Genomic DNA, 17011 nt, shown 5'->3' with positions numbered 1-17011 from the left:
TCCCACTGTATGGCAAATCATGAATGGAGAGCCTGGGAACCGGTCTCCACTTGTCCAGAGGGAGGAGATTGGATCTTCTGCGCCTGCAAGGGGTCCTCGCCGCAATCAAAGGTCAGTACCTGACTCTGCCGCGAGGGGCTGCGCTGGGCTCGTTGTTGGAGTTCGTGGTTTCGGGTCCATCTTGGCAGCTGTTCGTTGTCTCTCCGCGAAGCCCCGGAGCCGGGCAGCCCGACTGCGCTGTCAGGCCAACATGGCGGCTGTGGGCTTCTTGGTGAGGGGGCTGTGCCCGCTGAGACACCCCAGCGCTGGGCCATGGGCTCCGGCCACCGCCTTCGTCTGGGACTGCGGCCAGACTGCAGCACTGAGCCGGTTTAGACACGCGGCGAGTGGGCGCCAGCAGCAGCCTGAGCCCCGGGCAGAGGAGGAAGAGCCGGAGCTGCCGCTGGCAGCAGGGACGGGCAGGCAGCAAGGTGGGAACCGCCGGGGCCAAGCTTCAACCTTCACCATCTGCTGTGGAGACAAGCGGGCACAAAATATCATTTATAATATTACAATACTAAACATCAATTACCAAACACCTAGAGTATGATGCTCATTGAAGTATTAAACTCAGCATAAATATACTTTATCACACAACGAATGGTTCGGGTCGGGAATGCACTGCCTGTAAGCGTGGTGGAGGCAGGTTCATTCGAGGCTTTCAAAGGGCATTCGATGATCACTTGGTCTGGGGTAGGGGGAAAAGGCAGGAGAAGGGTACTCTGTCATGATGCTGATTTGAATGAAGAGTTTGTGCAGACACGATGGGAAAAATGCAGCTTCCTGCATTAACAATTCTTGTGATTTTAATTGGATTAGAAGCAGTGCAGAGAATGTTCATTTGACGCATTTCTGGGATGAAGGTTTATCTGATGAAGAAAGATTGGGCCAATGCCCATTGGAGTTTAGAAGAATGAGATCTTATTTAAACATAGGATCTTGAGGGGACTTGATATGGTGGATATCAGGAGGACTTGATAGGGTGGATATCAGGAGGATGTTTCATATTGTGGCAGAACCTCTGGGACAAAGTTTAAGAATAAGAGGCATCCCCTTTAAGGCAAATGAGGAGAATTGTTTTTCTCTGAGGGACAATAGAATGTGAAATTGTTTTCCACAGCAGGCCGTGGAGGTTGGGTCTTAAATTTATTCAACATTCTGGATGGGCCGAGCGGCAGCGCCGATACAACAGAGTCCTGCCAACGCCATTCACTCCTGGTTGCTGCTGGTGGGAATGGTTGGGGGGGGGGGGGGAGAGGGCGGGCTTCTTCACTGGGGGAGGGGGGGGGCTCCGATGGGGTGTGGCCCATGATCGGGGCACACCGATTGGCGGGCCGGGCTCTGCCCCCCTGGGCCTACTTTCTGGCATGGCTGGCCCCTGAACACCGACTCCATGTTAAGTAGGGGCCGACACGCTAAAGAAGTCCCCCGTGCATGCGCACGTTTTAGATTTAGAACAGTACAGCACAGAACAGGCCCTTCGGCCCTCGATGTTGTGCTGAGCAATGATCACCCTACTCAAACTCACGTATCCACCCTATACCCGTAACCCAACAACTCCCCCTTAACATTACTTTTTAGGACACTACGGGCAATTTAGCATGGCCAATCCACCTAACCCGCACATCTTTGGACTGTGGGAGGAAACCGGAGCACCCGGAGGAAACCCACGCACACACGGGGAGGACGTGCAGACTCCGCACAGACAGTGACCCAGCCGGGAACCGAACCTGGGACCCTGGAGCTGTGAAGCATTGATGCTAACCACTATGCTACCGTGCTGGTGTGGCTGGTATGCTATGGCGCGGTGCACAGGCTGGAGCGGTGTGAACTGCTCCAGTGCCATGCTGGCCCCCCTTGGTCGTACCAGGGCCTGGTTCGCGCTGTCATGAAACGCGATGGTGTTCATGATGGTGCGAACACTTCGGCTCCATATTGGAGAATCGCCCCCAGGAAATTGGAGCTGAGACCATAACCAGATCAGCCATGATCTTATTGAGTGGTGGTGCAGGCTTGAAAGGTCCTGCTCCTAACTTCTATCTTCCTAAATATCCAATTGAACTAAAGTAAATATTTAAATGGTGTACTGAAGATGAAATTGAAGTCATGCATTTTGGTTGGTGGTATGAGGAGAGGCAGTAAACTGAAATTTAATTGGCGTGCAGGACAGGTTGAGTTTTTAAAAAAATCATACAGCGCACGGCTTTATAAATGGAGGTGTAGAAAACAAAAGAAAGGAAGTTATGCAAAACCTTTATAAAACTCTAGTTAGGCTCCAACTGAAGCTTAACTAGTGAGTTTTGGGCTGAATACTGCACAGAAACGACATCCTTCTGCATCTGCCCCTGGAATAAACTATCCCCCAGTTCGCTTGCAACTGCACTTTAAAAATCCCAATCGTCTCGCCCCTGGTTCTTCATTTGCCACTATTTCTGCAGCTACTGATTTACTCAATCACACCCTAACTTGCACCTCTGATGCCCTTATCCCTAATAAAACCATTACTTTCTCTCACCCTAGCTGTTCGCCGCTACAGTCCTCATTTCAACTTCTTTAAGTTCAAGAAATTCAGACTTTAAATTATATGGTTAATGTGTTAAGCCATTCACTGCTGGATCTGGATGGACCACATCAAGCACTATCGGGTTCTGCTCTCATGTGCTAAACCTTTACAGGATCATCCTAAAATTGAAAGATAACCTTGGCTTTTCTCTACTGCAGATTGTCTTAAACTCCTCTGCCACCGCCATCCTCACGGCCAACAATAAGTTGAGGGAGCTCTGGACTTTTATCACTAAGCACAAGGTTCTATCTCTGCTGGTTCAATCCCTTCTATCTTACAGAACCACATTTCCTCTGTTCTGTATGCCCTAACCCTGAACTTGCATCTTTCTTTACTTTCTCTCCTGTCTCCCCTTTTTGAACTCATCTTGCCCATGAGTCTCTCTTCCTGCTTCTGGCGGGAAGATTGCCATTTAAAAAAATAAATTTGGTCCTTAGACAGCACACTGACGTTAGACGGAGACGGTACTGGGATAGCGCACTGACGTCGGGAGGGGGCAGTCTGCCTCGCTGGGCTCTGGGCCTGTGCACTGCCAGATCTGCCTGAGTGGGGTACGCATGCGTGGGGCAGCTGGCATTCCCAACCTACAAGCCGGTCACAGCCGGCTTCTGCCAGTGGGAACGCGGCGACCAATTCCTCCGTGATCCTCTCAACACCTGCCCGCGAGCCTCAGTTTGAAAAATCCTGATGTAAATACTGCAACATCTCTAACCTCCCGTTCCTCACATGTTGCCATCCAAGTCCACCATTCCAGAAGCTCCAAGATTGAAGCGTTTCAAACAGGTTTCCATCCCTGGTAAGGTACCTAAACAGCTCTTGTCAAAGTCACATGACATCCTGTGTGTCTATGATAAAAGTAAACTATCCCTTTTCGTCCTTCTTGGGTTGTCTGCAGTCTTTGACACAGTTGACCACACCATCCTCCTCCAAAACCTCAAGCGTCATCCAGCTATTTGGGATTACACTCTTAATCTAATTTTAGCCAGAGTATCACTCACAATCACTCTGTTCCCTGCCCTGCACAATTCCCCAAGAATCTATCCTTGGCCTCCATTCCTTTCTCATCTACATGCTGCCCCTCAGTGACATCATCCAAAAGCACTGTTTGTTTTTATATGCACGCTGATGATACCCAGCTCTACGTCATCATCATTTCTCTCAGATCTTGCATTGTTGCTAAATTATCAGGTTGCTTAACCGACATCCAATACTTGATTACCAGAAATTTCCTCCAGTTAAATAGGGAAAGCATCATTAAAACCATCATTTTTGGTCCCTGCTCCAGAGTGTGTTCCTTCGTTACCAAACTTAGTTTGCAAACTTAGTGTCATATTTTACTTTGAGTTGAGCTTCCGACCATTTATCTACACCACCGCTAAGATTGCCCAATTCCTCCTCCATAACGTCACCTGGTTTAAATCCTGAATTTATTCATCTGCTGAGGAAGTCCTCAGCCTCTGTTATCTCGAGACTCAATTGCAAATGCAATCCTGGCTCACCTACCCTTTCTACCCTCTGTAAAGTTGAGGTCATCCAGAATTCTGCACGTCCATGTCCTTACTCGCATCAAGTCTCATTCCCCTGTACTCCAGTGATTGCTGACTTATATTGCCTTCTGATCAAGCGATGCATTTGGTTTAAAATTCTCATTCTTTTCAAATCCCCCTCATGGCCTTGCCCTTCCCTATCTCTGTAATCTCTTACAGTCTTTCAACGGGTTGATCTAATTCTGCATCTTGAGCATCGCCAGTTTTAATTGTTCCACCATTTGTAGCCACGCCTTCAGTTGCCTGAGAGCTAAGCTCTGCAATCCCCCCCTAAACCTTTCCTCCTCTCTACAATTAATTCGTGCTTTAAGAAGCTGCTGCTTAAAAACTACCTCTTTGACCAAGCTTATGGCCATCTGAGCTAATATTGCCTTCTCTGATTCGGTGTTTAATTTTGCTTTATAACAGTCTGAGATGTTTTATTATGGGAGCTGTGTAAATATAAGTTATTGATTCTGTCATTATTAAACACGCAATTAAATAGTGCAGTTAAATTAGATTCAAAGAACAAAGAATTGTCCCTCTAAAGGATATAAACACTAGTATCAGCTGTCAGTTTGTCTTAAAATACCAACTGGTTTACCAATGTTCTTTTAGAGAAGAAAACCTGTTGTCCTTACGCAGTCTGATCTATGTGTGACTCCAGTCCCACACCAACTTAGTTGGTTCTTCACTGCCCTCTGAAGTGGTCTAACAAGCTACTCAGTTCAGTCAAGAAGGCAGCCCACCATTGTGTTTCTGGGGCAACAAATTCTGGATTAATCAGTGGTACTCACATCCTGAGAATGTAAGAAGTAATTGAGTAAACTAACAATACATTAATAAATCCTCATACTGGGTTAGCTCGTAGTAATTTGATGAGCACTAATACATTAATAAATAGTACACAGCAACAGCTTTGACAGAGAGTCATCCAGCCTTGAAACGTTCGCTCTCTTCTCTCTCCACAGATGCTGCCAGACCTGCTGAGATTGTCCAGTATTTTCTGTTTTTGTTTCAGATTCCAGAATCCGCAGTAATTTGCTTTTATATTGATAAATAGTAACTAAGCTATTAGCTATAACTTCTTGCAATGTTGCTCAGAGCAGTCAACATCAAGAAATCCTAGGAGTGAGCTTGATGGTTGGTGCAGAGGGGCAGGAATTGGCCCTTGGGTTGGGGTGATGTGATGAGGAGACAAGCCGGTGCCTGATGGAGAGGGGAGAAATAAACAATTGCCCCAGGTTTTAGGAACCTGATAATGGTTGGCATACTGGCTAACGAAAATTTTTGTTTAGATTTACAGGCTCTGCTCCAGGAGTTTCCACAGCCTAAGGGCCTACTGACACAGGTTATGCAGCGAGCTCTAAAGGTTTCCAATGTAAAGGATCACATTGTCTATAAATCATTTGATGGAAACGTTAAAGTAAGTGGTTATCTTTTGTTTATTTTTCAATTTAATTTTGGCAAATAACTCTGGTCAGTTTGGCTTTGGCACCTCTACTGTGCAAAGAATAAATGGACAGGCTTTCTGATTCCACACCCAAGCTGCGCGACCCAACATCCTGCACTAAAGTTATTTGATTAATAGTCCACTGATCTGCATAATAATCCAGAGAACATGAGTGAAATCCCACTCAAATAGTTTTAGAATTTGAATTCAGTCAAAACAAACTCTGAAAATAAAAAGCTGATTTTAATTGTCATTAAAATTCAACAGGCTCATCTGATAACTATGACAGTAATATTGATTGTTATAAAAACCCATCTGGTTCACTAATGTCCTTCAGAGAAGGAAATCTGCCACCCTTACCCAATCTGGCCTACATGTGACCCCAGACTCACAGCAATGTGATTGACTCTTAACTGCCCTCTGCAATGGCTAAGTGAGACTTTCAGTTCAAGGGGCAATTAATGCTGGGCAACAAATGCTGGACCAGTGACACCCATGTCCTGCGAAGGAATAAAAACCAAAGAGTAAACACAAACTCAGCACAAACATCCCACACCCCCACCCCTTGACGGAAACCAAATCTCCAAAGTGTAAGATAAACAAACCCCATCTCGGGCTGGTTTAGCACATGGCTAAATAGCTGGATTTTAAAGCAGACCAAGGCAGGCCAGCAGCACGGTTCAATTCCCGTATCAACCTCCCTGAACAGGCGCCGGAATGTGGCGACTAGGGGCTTTTCACAGTAACTTCATTTGAAGCCTACTTGTGACAATAAGCGATTTTCATTTCATTTCATTTTTCATTTTCATCTGCCCCTCTCAAGAGCAAATTTCACATTCTCCAAATGTAGGAACTCTATTAGATCCCCGAGCCACGCTGAGGCACAGGGAGGAGAAGCTGACCTCTACCCCAACAGAACCCGCCTGTGAGCAATCAATGAGGCGAAGGCTAAGACATCTGCCCCCGTACCCGTGTACAACTCCGGCAGGCCTGATACCCCGAATATGGCCTCCAGGGGACCAGTCTTCGATTCTCATTTACCTGGGCAGCTCTGTTCAACCCCATTGAAATTGGCCCTCCTCCAATTAATTATTTTTATTCTGGATTGTACCTTGTTCATTTCCAAAGCTAAGTAACACCTTAGGGTACTTTACTAAATAATATATAATGTGTCTTAAATATTTCCCCACTGACACTTGATCCACTTGATGAACCTCATTCTTTCATTGGATGAGAAACATACTGATATATAAAATAGATCTGAACACACTTCATAAACTCTTTCCCCATTCTGCCCTTTACAATATTACTATCCCAGTCTTGTCAAATGGGCCTCGGCCTCCTCTCTGCAGTTCTGACCTTTTGGCCTTGTTTTATCCTTAGTAGATTTCAATAATTGTCTTATTTTACATCATTGTCATCAGTGTATTGGGATGTTACTTGTATGTTACTTCTGTGTGGACCCTGTGTTTTGTTAACAATTTGCAGCAATCTTCTTTCTTTTACAAAGAAAACTGTTCTGCACATCAGTTGGCCAAGAAAACTGAAAGTGGAAGGCTTTGGCAATAAGAAAGTTGTTGCGGAGAAACATGCTGCAGCAACTGCCTGCAGGATATTCAAGGTACGATTACATTACATGCTGGTCGTTGTGGACTGTCACAGTTGGAGCTGAGTGGCACAACAATTCCACTTGTTCCCCTTGGGCTCCCAGGGTGACTTGGCTGAGGGACTCCCTTAGAAGCTGCAATGGGAAATATTGCTGGAGCTTGTAATCAAGCTTCTTGCTGCTCTTTCATCTTTCAGAGGGTAGAAATCCAGTGCAGTGTGGCCTCAGAGGGTAGAAATCTGGTGCAGTGTGGCCTCTGATTATTGGGTAAGATAACTGAGGTTTTCCGAGTGTATCAGCTTTTGTTTGTAGTAAAAGACAGGGAGAAGTCAACTTGCCATTGATGGTCAGATATTCTTGCCAACTTGATCATGGAGGAGTAATGCACATGAGGGTCACCAGTGCCCATTTAAATAGTTACAAAGAAATGGGCAGTATTATTAAGCACTGAAGACAAAGATCCTGCCTAGATGTGGTGCTGAGTCCCCTGCTTTCGAGACAGATACATATGTTCCAAAACCTCATCGCTTCTATTTTGTACACAGTGCACGATTGATTGATGTGCAGGTTTGCTGATGATGTTTGTTTTAAGATTGTTGGTTGTATTTGGCAGCAATGGGGCCTACTGGGACCAAAGAACCAGCTGTTCCAAGCTCAAGAGTACCAGGATTTGGCTGCAAAACTTTCAGCTTCAGCTGTCGGAGAGGGACACTTTGTGATGGACAGCACAATCAACAAAGCTCATACGATAGCCTTCAGGAAGGAGAGTTTTAAGAAAGAAGCATCTCAACCAAGTGAAGAGGGTCTATTGGAGGAAAATGAGGTGGACGACGAAGTAGAAGAAGGGATAATGGACTGCACAGATTTTCTGTCTGTCACAGACAAAGCATCTCAGAACAAACCCATGTCAAGGTAATCCCAATAATTGTTTCATCTTGCTTTGAATTGGAGTGTTGGCAGAGCCTCTAACAAAATTGTCATTGACGCTTCAACACTGATACTTGTGATCGTCTGTTTTGATTCTATGTTCCTGATCTGTCTGCTGCTACATTCAGCTTTTCACCTTCAAATAGGTGAGTCTGCCATGAGCAAGATTCTGCAAAAAAAAACAATTTGTCTTAATGATAGAACAAATCTGGAATGCTGGAGATACTCTGCTCAGATAGCTTGTGTGAAGAGAAGCAGAGTTAATGTTTCGGGTCAAGGTGATCTTTCTCAGTACTGCGCTGAAGTGTCAGGCTAGAAGTGCTCAGGTCTCTGAAGAGAACCCTGAACCTTTCCTCCTGACGCAGATGAGAGTGCTAATGCTGAGACGAGGAGGAATAGAGTCTGGGGAGGCCCTAAGGCCTTGGAAATCCAGGGCTCAAAGCCCTGGCAATTCTACTGCATTTTCACTTGCATTTCCTATTCCTGTTTGTCCTTTTTGAGTTTTGTGGGCGTGAAGGCTTGCAATAGATTTTTGTCTTTGGATGATCCTAAATGGGAATCTGCGTTGTCAGCAACTTGATGGAAATTAATGGCAACTGGGATCCAAAAAAGGTGGTTCACTAGGCTTCATGTACATGCCAATAGGTCTCTGAAGAAAAAGCAGAACATCTTTTGATTTAAAGGTCATTGGGGAGGGGAGGGAGTGAAATTGTCGAAATGTACTGCACTGCCTGTTCATAATAAATGTGATAATTATCTTCTAGTTTGTCAAATTTTGTGTTTTGGCATTGATACCCTTGGCTTCAATCCACAGTAGGTTTTGGAGGTACATGTTTGGAAGCAAAAAGAAACATGGGGAGCATCGAGCCTTGGTGCATTGGAGATGGAGGCCTTGATGGAAGACTGGCCTGGGTGTCAATCTGGCTCTTGTGCAGACTGGTAATCATGGGTTCTGGGTTCTGCCTTGACTTTTCCTTCCCTTTCAAGCTCACTCTGATGTCATAAACTGTTGTGATATCAGAGATCCTGCCATGAGCTCACAAAGTAACAGTTTCATCATCATCCTATACTGTCACTCTAGAACAAGATTTACTTTTGAATGCATTCCGTACACACTCTATTTGTGGTACTGTATAACCAACCTGTGGCTGTGTGCATCCTTTCCTGTGCTCGCTGTTGATGAGGGCCAGCGTTAACACTGATTTTTTTACTGTACTTTGGGCAGAGCAGTGAGGGGTATCATGACTGATGACACCGGCGCGATGAAGGCCCTCTCCCAGTTTCCTGAGCCAAAGAACCTGTTGTCAAAGGTTATACAGATAGCGACCACCTCCTCTACAGTCACGGTGAGTAAAAGGGAGGGACATGGAGATAATTTGATTGCTAACCCTCTCAGTGGGTCTGAGATGGTCTGAGTTGGGGCTGAGAAAAGGTAGAAGGAAGGGAATGTTGGCTGTGGATGGTAGCAAGTCGGAATTGGGTACTTGAAATGTGTGGAAAAATCAATGCTCTGGAATTTTGCTTACTCTTGCGTACCGAGAGATTAAATCGGTATGTCAAGTCCAATATAGAATAGTTTCTACATGTTTGGGGGCAGGAATTAAATGGGTGGGCAGAGTCCTTGATAGAGTTGAGGATACAGAACTAATCTTGCTGCCTGTCCATCAGTGCACTCCTTGTCTTCCTGGTCAAATGTCTCTATGGCCTCAGCTCTCAGTAGCTCTACAAACATATTCCCTCTGTGTAAAAGCAAATTACTGCGGATGCTGGAATCTGAAACGAAAGAGAAAATGCTGGAAAATCTCAGCAGGTCTGGCAGCATCAGCTTTGACAAAGAGTCATCGGACTCGAAACGTTAGCTCTTTTCTCTCCCTACAGATGCTGCCAGACCTGCTGAGATTTTCCAGCATTTTCTGGAGTTGAGGTCAGTAACTGGAATGTTGAGGTCAGTAACTAGAAAACAAAAATTGTGCACTGGACTAGGAGAGGATGAAAATCAAATCATCTGATGTTGCACTCTTGCTTTGTGGCCACCCATAGGCATTAGATTTGATCAAGATTGGGCATGCTGTGATTACCTTCTTGAACAGCTCACCAACACTCACAGTCGAGGCTACCACATGAAGTATGGCCACTTGGTTGAGGTAGCAGAGGCCTACTGCTGACTACTACATGATTTGGTAGGATTCTCCGGCGTGCAATGAGGGAAGCAAAAGCCAAGGCGTCGGCTCTCGTCTCCAATTGAAGATATGGGTGGTCCAAAACCCTGAAGACTGCCACTTTCGGGCATGGCTCCACCCTCACTCCCACAACCTTGGACATCACGTCAAGGAAGGCTGTCCAGAACCTGACAAGTCTGAGGCAGGCCCAGAACATGTAGGGGTGGTTGGCTGGGCCTCCCTGGCACAGTTCACATTTGTCCTCCACCTCCGGGAAGAACCTGCTCATTCGAGTTCTAGTCAAGTAGGCTCTGTGCACCACTTCAAACTGCATGAGGCTTAGCCTCGCGCAGGAGGAGGTGGAGTTAGCCCTGCTCAGTGCTTCGCTCCAGTGTCCCCAATCCACTTCCGTCCCCAGTTCGTCCTCCCATTTCCGTCTAGTTTCATCCTGTGGTACTCTTGCCCTGTCCAGCAACCATCTGTCCATGTTGATTAATTCCTCCAGGAGAATGTATCTCAGGGCCCTGGGGTACTTTGCAGTCTCCTTGTCGAGAAAGTGTTGAATTTGGAGGTGCCTGAGCTCCTGTCCCATCGGTAGGTCCTGGTCCTCCATCAGCTCGTCCAAGGTCACGTGTCTGTTCCCCATGTAAAGGTCCCGAACCGCTAGCGTCTCCATGTCCTGTCTCTATTTTTCAAAGGGGGCTTAAAATTAAATAGTGACATAAAAACTACAACGAGAAAGGATGTTTGATTCATCAGCTAGTGTTGATTCCTCAACAAGAACTGTAGACCTAAGCCTTTTAACCTCCTCTATTCTTCTATTCTTTATCCCCTTTTTGGTCACCACCTATCTAATTTATTTTAACATGTAACATGGTCTGTGCTTCAATCATGAACTTTGGAATTATATTTCAGTCTCTGCATTAAACGGTTTTCCTGTCCCCAAGCCCCTCACTTATAATCTTCTTACTATAATCTCCTTGTCCCAGATCTCTCAAATTACTGGAGACCATTCATGTCTGCTCTGCCACTTTAGAAAATTGTTATCACCTCTGTCAATCACTCCGTAATCTTAAATAAAAGCAAAATACGGCGGATGCTGGAAATCTGAAATAAAATCAGAAAATGCTGTAAAAACTCAGCATGCCTGGCAGCATCTGTTGAGAGAGAAACCTTTTCGAGTCCATATGATCCTTCTACAAAATGTTGTTTCCAGACCTGCTGAATTTATCCGGTATTTTCTTTTTTTCCCCAAAATCTTCACTGTTTTAAAGCCCTGGTATAACTTGGCTCAATTTTATTAAGAGCTATCTCCTGAACAAGCTTTGTTAAGTAGAGAGTTACCACTCCCTACGGAGTTAAGCAGGGAGTTTCCACTTTAAACTTAAAATTTTACCCTGGGCAGTAATCTCCATCTGGGTAAACAATTGCGAGAGATAAAACAGGGTTGCATTTAGATAGCACCTTTCACATCCTTGGGATGTCCCAAAGCGAAGTTGTCTCATTTACTGAATGCCTGACCAGATGCCCATCCAGCATATTTATATTAAATAGGTTGTTGGACTTCCTGTGTGATGCTCGCTGTAATGCAATCTTGCCGCACATTTTTTTTTCTTAAATTTAGTGTACCCAATTCATTTTTCCAATTAAGGGGCAATTTAGCGTGGCCAATCCACCTACCCTGCACATCTTTGGGTTGTGGGGGTGAAACTCACGTAAACACGGGGAGAATGTGCAAACTCCACACGGACAGTGACCCAGAGCCGGGATCGAACCTGGGACCTCGGCGCCGTGAGGCTGCAGGGCTAACCCACTGCACCACCGTGCTGCCCTACCACACATTTTTTTTAAAAGGACAGAAAAACAAAAGCAGCCACTTGCAATGTACCTCACGGTAGCATGGTGGTTAGCATCAATGCTTCACAGCTCCAGTGGTCCCAGGTTCGATTCCCGGCTGGGTCACTGTGTGGAGTCTGCACGTCCTCCCCGTTTGTGCGTGGGTTTCCTCCGGGTGCTCCGGTTTCCTCCCACAGTCCAAAGATGTGCGGGTTAGGTGGATTGGCCATGATAAATTTCCCGTAGTGTAAGGTTAATGGGGGGATTGTTGGGTTACCGGGTATACGGGTTACGTGGGTTTAAGTAGGGTGACCATTGCTCGGCACAACATCGAGGGCCGAAGGGCCTGTTCTGTGCTGTACTGTTCTATGTTCTATATATTCTCCCAAGAACAAAAAATATCAGAGCCATGCTCTCTGCAACTTCTTCCTTGATCTTTTCATTAACAAAGTGTGGTTTCTAATATTCAGCCTGATGCTTGGACTTGCCTAGTGTATATTTGTCATCATTTAGCTTGTAGACTTAAAAGGACTTCAGCTTCAGAACAGTGTCATGTGTTTCACATGATGTAACTTCAACATCACACGAGTGTCAGAATGGTAGTAGGTAAACTAGATCGACCTTTTTGGTCCAGCAATTCGTATATTTAAATTCATATAAGTGGCAGTGATACTTCTTTAACTTGTATGTGCTACTCCATCAGGACTATCTGAAATACACCACAGAAGATGGTTCAGTGAAGATCTGTCGCCTGGATGTGAAGTGGCCAACCCCAATGACCTTTGTTGCAAGTGGTCGGCGGAAAACAGAGGCAGAAAGAAGAGCTGCAGCTCTAGCCTGTAAGAAGCTAAAGGTGATTGCAACTTGCTGCAAGCCACACTTGTACACAGTGTGGAGCTGGCGGCTGTGGCTGTCATTAAATGTTTCTTACTTCTCCCATGTGGAGTACCAGCTGAGTGATTACATAGTGGATGACCTTTTATTGCACTTCAATCATTTGAGCTATCAGGAAGAGCTGATATATTCTTAATCAACTATTTTAAAGAAACTTTTAAGTGTTTCAATGCCTCATTGTGCAAATGTAGCACTGTGATGTGGCATGAACCACACAGTATTGGTTCAGTCCTAAGTATGCTAATTTAGCAGCTATTGGCTATCGGCTGGGCATTGCCAAGGGCTGTTGCAATTGTGCAAGCACCAACACCACGTGGACTGCAGAGGTTTAAGATAGCCCATTTCCTCAGACCAACAATGGAGGGGCAGTAAATGTGGTCCTACCAGTGGTGTCTGCTTTGGGAGGAAGATTTGCCCTCATGCAGTTGCAGGGAAAGGAAGAAATATCAGACGTAGTTCCTTCTCTTACTTGACGGAAAAATGGTTTCTCTACATTGTCCCACAAACAGTCCCAGGACAGGTACAGCACTGGTTAGATATGGAGTAAAGCCCCCTCCAGACTGTTCAATCATACGTTTCAAGGGCAGGTACAGCACAGGTTAAATACAGTAAAGCTCCCTTTATGCAGTTCCAGCTATGTGCCTCAGCCTCAACTTCAGCCCCCTACTGCATTCAGCCCCCTACTGCATCTCATTTTTCACACCAGCCATTATGAAGTTGTTAACCAGGAGGAGGTATCTTTCAGACTGTACGTGCATACCCAGTGGGAATTCTAATAGAACCTTCTTATACAATTTGAATTAGATTCAATGTGATCCCAATGATTAAAAAGTGTCTTTGTGAATCATTACACCTCTCCATCCGCAATGACTGGACTTGCGATCCATTTGTCTGACATAGTCCTTTTTTTTCACTGCGTTGTGCTTGCTGGACAAAATATTTTAGAAAAGTAGAGAAATTTAGATGTCTCAACCAAATGATGGCACACAACGAAACATTCCCTAAGTGTGGAAAACAAACCCTTTGATTTCAATTTATTTTTCTGTGTTTTGCAGGATCTAGGCTTGCTTAACCAGAAAAATCATCCACTGACCCATGCTATGTACAACCTGACTGCAATAAAAGAGTTGAGCGAAAAGGAACGGCAGCCGACCAGGCTAGAAATTCCTGAGCGCCTCCAGCAACGAATCCAGCAATATTTGGACCAGGTAAATTGCAGTCTGGTATCCCTTAAATTAATGCTTTGTATGCCTGCCTGTTACTTCAGAGAATTGCTCATTCAGAACATCTTGTTTGTTTTCTCTTCTGATCTTATCTTACCCTATCTGGACTGTAATTGGTGTTGTTCTTTTCAAATTTCAGTAAACTTATTAAAAATTGTGGAGAGACTAGAGAAGCTGGGATTGTTCTTAGGGCAGAGAAGGTTCAAACCTTGAGTGATTTTTGAAAGAGTAGGTAAGGAGAAGCTTTCCACTGGCAGAAATATTGGTATTCAGAGTTCACGGATTTAAGATAATTGGTAAAGGAGCTAGAGGTCAGGTGAGAAGAAATATTTTTGTACAGCAAGTTATGATCTGGAATGTACAGCCTGAACAGGCTGGTGGAAGCAGATTCACTAGTAGCTTTCAGAGATGTATACTTGAACGGGAAAACTTTGCAGGACCATCAGGAAAGAGCAGTGGAATGGGGCTAATTAGATAGTTCTTTCAAAGAGACAGCACAGATATAATGGACCAAGTGGCCAACTGGTCCAATAAAATGCAAATTTTCTGAGCAGCTCTCCTCGCATGGCATTGGTTGATGCTGATTTTGAATTGCACAGGCACTGGGAGTCCTCTAGTATTGTAGTTGAATGTCATTCATTGATTGTAAGTCTAGTCACTGAATGTCTTCTGGGTTTCTGCTTTTGGAGATGGTTGTTGGTGCAGGGCTACGGGATGTACAGCAGCAAAACCTGATCCCATTCCCATTCGACAAATCTCCAACCACATGTTCCAACAGAATTTGCTAAATCCTGGAGCAGAAAACCTGGTAGATATTCTCCTCCCTTCCCATCCTTGTAGCCAAGTGACAGCAGGACCAGCTGTGCACAGCAACTCCCATGTTAATAATGTGATAATGATTATTAAGATTTGTAAAAAAAATGATCCCTACTCCTCTTTGAAATGGAATGTTTTCTTTCTGCCTGAGAGGGCAGTCGGTGCCTCAGTCTCATCTGAAAGATGGCACATGGTGAAACACTCCCTAAGTACTGAGCTGCAGTGTCAGTGGGAAACTTACTCTTCAACTTCAATTTATTTTTCTCACATAAACTAATTTAAAAAGCAAAAAAATAAAGGTTGCTGTCATTTAATGAACCCTTTCCTTATCTGATGAGTTTGCCTGCCATCTCTCCCCTCCCTTACTCGTTTGCTAGTCCAGTGAAATTACCACTCCGCCATCATCTCCCCATTGTTTCTGACAGTCCTAGAAAGCTGCTCTCTTGTACAAGGAATTGCTTCTCAAAGGGCCCACCACCACAACCATCTCTGGGGTAATTAGAGTTGGCCAATTAACATGGTTCTGCTAGTGTTGCACACATCTAAGCAACAAATTACAACCTCTGATACTGAAGGCTGTGGGTAAAGTCGATGAAGTGGGATTAACTGGATTGATCTTTCAAAGTTACAGCACAGACATGATGGACTAAATGGCCTCCTGTGCTGTGTGTTTCTATAAATCATCGCCTGAAACTATACATGAAGAATGTCTAATGATGTAAGATATCAGCACTAAATGTTCCTCCCATTACTTTAAACAATGTTGTGGCCAAGAGCTGACATCTTTAGGAAAGAAAGGGGGAAGTTGGGAAATTATTCTATTTGAATGTTCAGCATTTTTTTTTGTCGAATGTCTTCAATATTTTCTCCTTAAACAGAGAATTGCAGCTAACCGTTTTATTTTTTCTCTATCTATCGTCCCCACCGCACCCATCTTTTCCCCCAGTACACAGTAGTGGCAACCCCTGATTGTGAGCTCAAGTCTATCAACCCCGGCTCAGAGATGATAGATTCATTGTCTAGCAATGCCCTGATTAGTGATGCCATCACAGGAGAAATGTATGTCCCGATGTTGCATGGAGAAGCAGAACGTATCAGTCAGAAACTGCTCTGGCTTTGGCAGAGATCCAGGCCTGTGAAGGTTAAGCCATTGCCTGTGGACATGCACAAGAAAGTAATAGTCTCTGCCATTGAAGAAAATCGGTTCATTGTCATAGCCGGAGAAACCGGATGTGGAAAGACCACCAGGATACCTCAGTTCATTCTGGAGAAGTTCATAACTGACAACCGTGGAGCCCACTGTAACATTTTAATAACACAGCCGCGGCGTATCAGTGCTGTGTCGGTGGGGCAGCGGGTGGGCCAGGAGATTGGGCCGAGCCTGAAGAAAAATGTGGGTTACCAGGTGAGGCTGGAGAGCATGTTGCCCCCGAGGGGAGGGGCTTTGCTCTTCTGTACCGTTGGCATCCTCTTGAAGAAACTGCAAGGGAATGCCTCACTTGAAGGCATCAGTCATGTAATCGTTGATGAAGTCCATGAACGTGACATCAACACAGACTTCTTGCTCATTTTACTGAAGAATGTGATGGAAGTCAACCCAAATTTGAAGATCATTCTTATGAGTGCCACCAGCGACACTGAGCGGATATCAGAGTATTATGGGAATTGCCCCATCGTGACTGTGCCAGGGTTCATGTTTCCAGTGAAGGATTATTACCTGGATGACTTGCTGCCAATGCTGGGGCAAAGGAAGATCGCACAGCTCAAGCAAGTAAGTAGTCTATTAAAGAAGGAAATAACTTGTCTTGATGGGACTCCTTTCTGTTTCTGAATGCCTGAAAGCAAATTACAGCCAATTTACAATCTTGTAACCGTAGTCATTCGTTATGTAAGTGAGTACAAGTCAACTAGTGCAAGTCAGATAATTGACCATTTATTCTGATTTTGGGAGCTGTTAATGCAAAGATAA

The 17011-nt window shown here is 44.9% G+C and overlaps 1 protein-coding gene across 1 annotated transcript in view; it reads left to right on the top strand.

Moving 5' to 3' along the window:
* The first annotated feature begins 219 nt into the window (after positions 1–219).
* Positions 220–17011, top strand: part of dhx30 (DEAH (Asp-Glu-Ala-His) box helicase 30) — a 76107-nt gene continuing 59315 nt past the window's right edge. The window contains exons 1-8 of the mRNA XM_038808941.1: positions 220–470; positions 5427–5554; positions 7092–7202; positions 7801–8099; positions 9340–9460; positions 12813–12962; positions 14059–14211; positions 15989–16813. Of these exons, the coding sequence (XP_038664869.1) occupies positions 251–470; positions 5427–5554; positions 7092–7202; positions 7801–8099; positions 9340–9460; positions 12813–12962; positions 14059–14211; positions 15989–16813 (2007 nt within the window). The 5' untranslated portion in view covers positions 220–250. The remainder of the gene's footprint in view (positions 471–5426; positions 5555–7091; positions 7203–7800; positions 8100–9339; positions 9461–12812; positions 12963–14058; positions 14212–15988; positions 16814–17011) is intronic.

The sequence above is a fragment of the Scyliorhinus canicula genome, chromosome 10 (assembly GCF_902713615.1).
Source record: "Scyliorhinus canicula chromosome 10, sScyCan1.1, whole genome shotgun sequence".
Taxonomy (NCBI): domain Eukaryota; kingdom Metazoa; phylum Chordata; class Chondrichthyes; order Carcharhiniformes; family Scyliorhinidae; genus Scyliorhinus; species Scyliorhinus canicula.
Note: the sequence above shows the minus strand (reverse complement) of the source record. Positions and strands in the feature narration are given on the sequence as shown.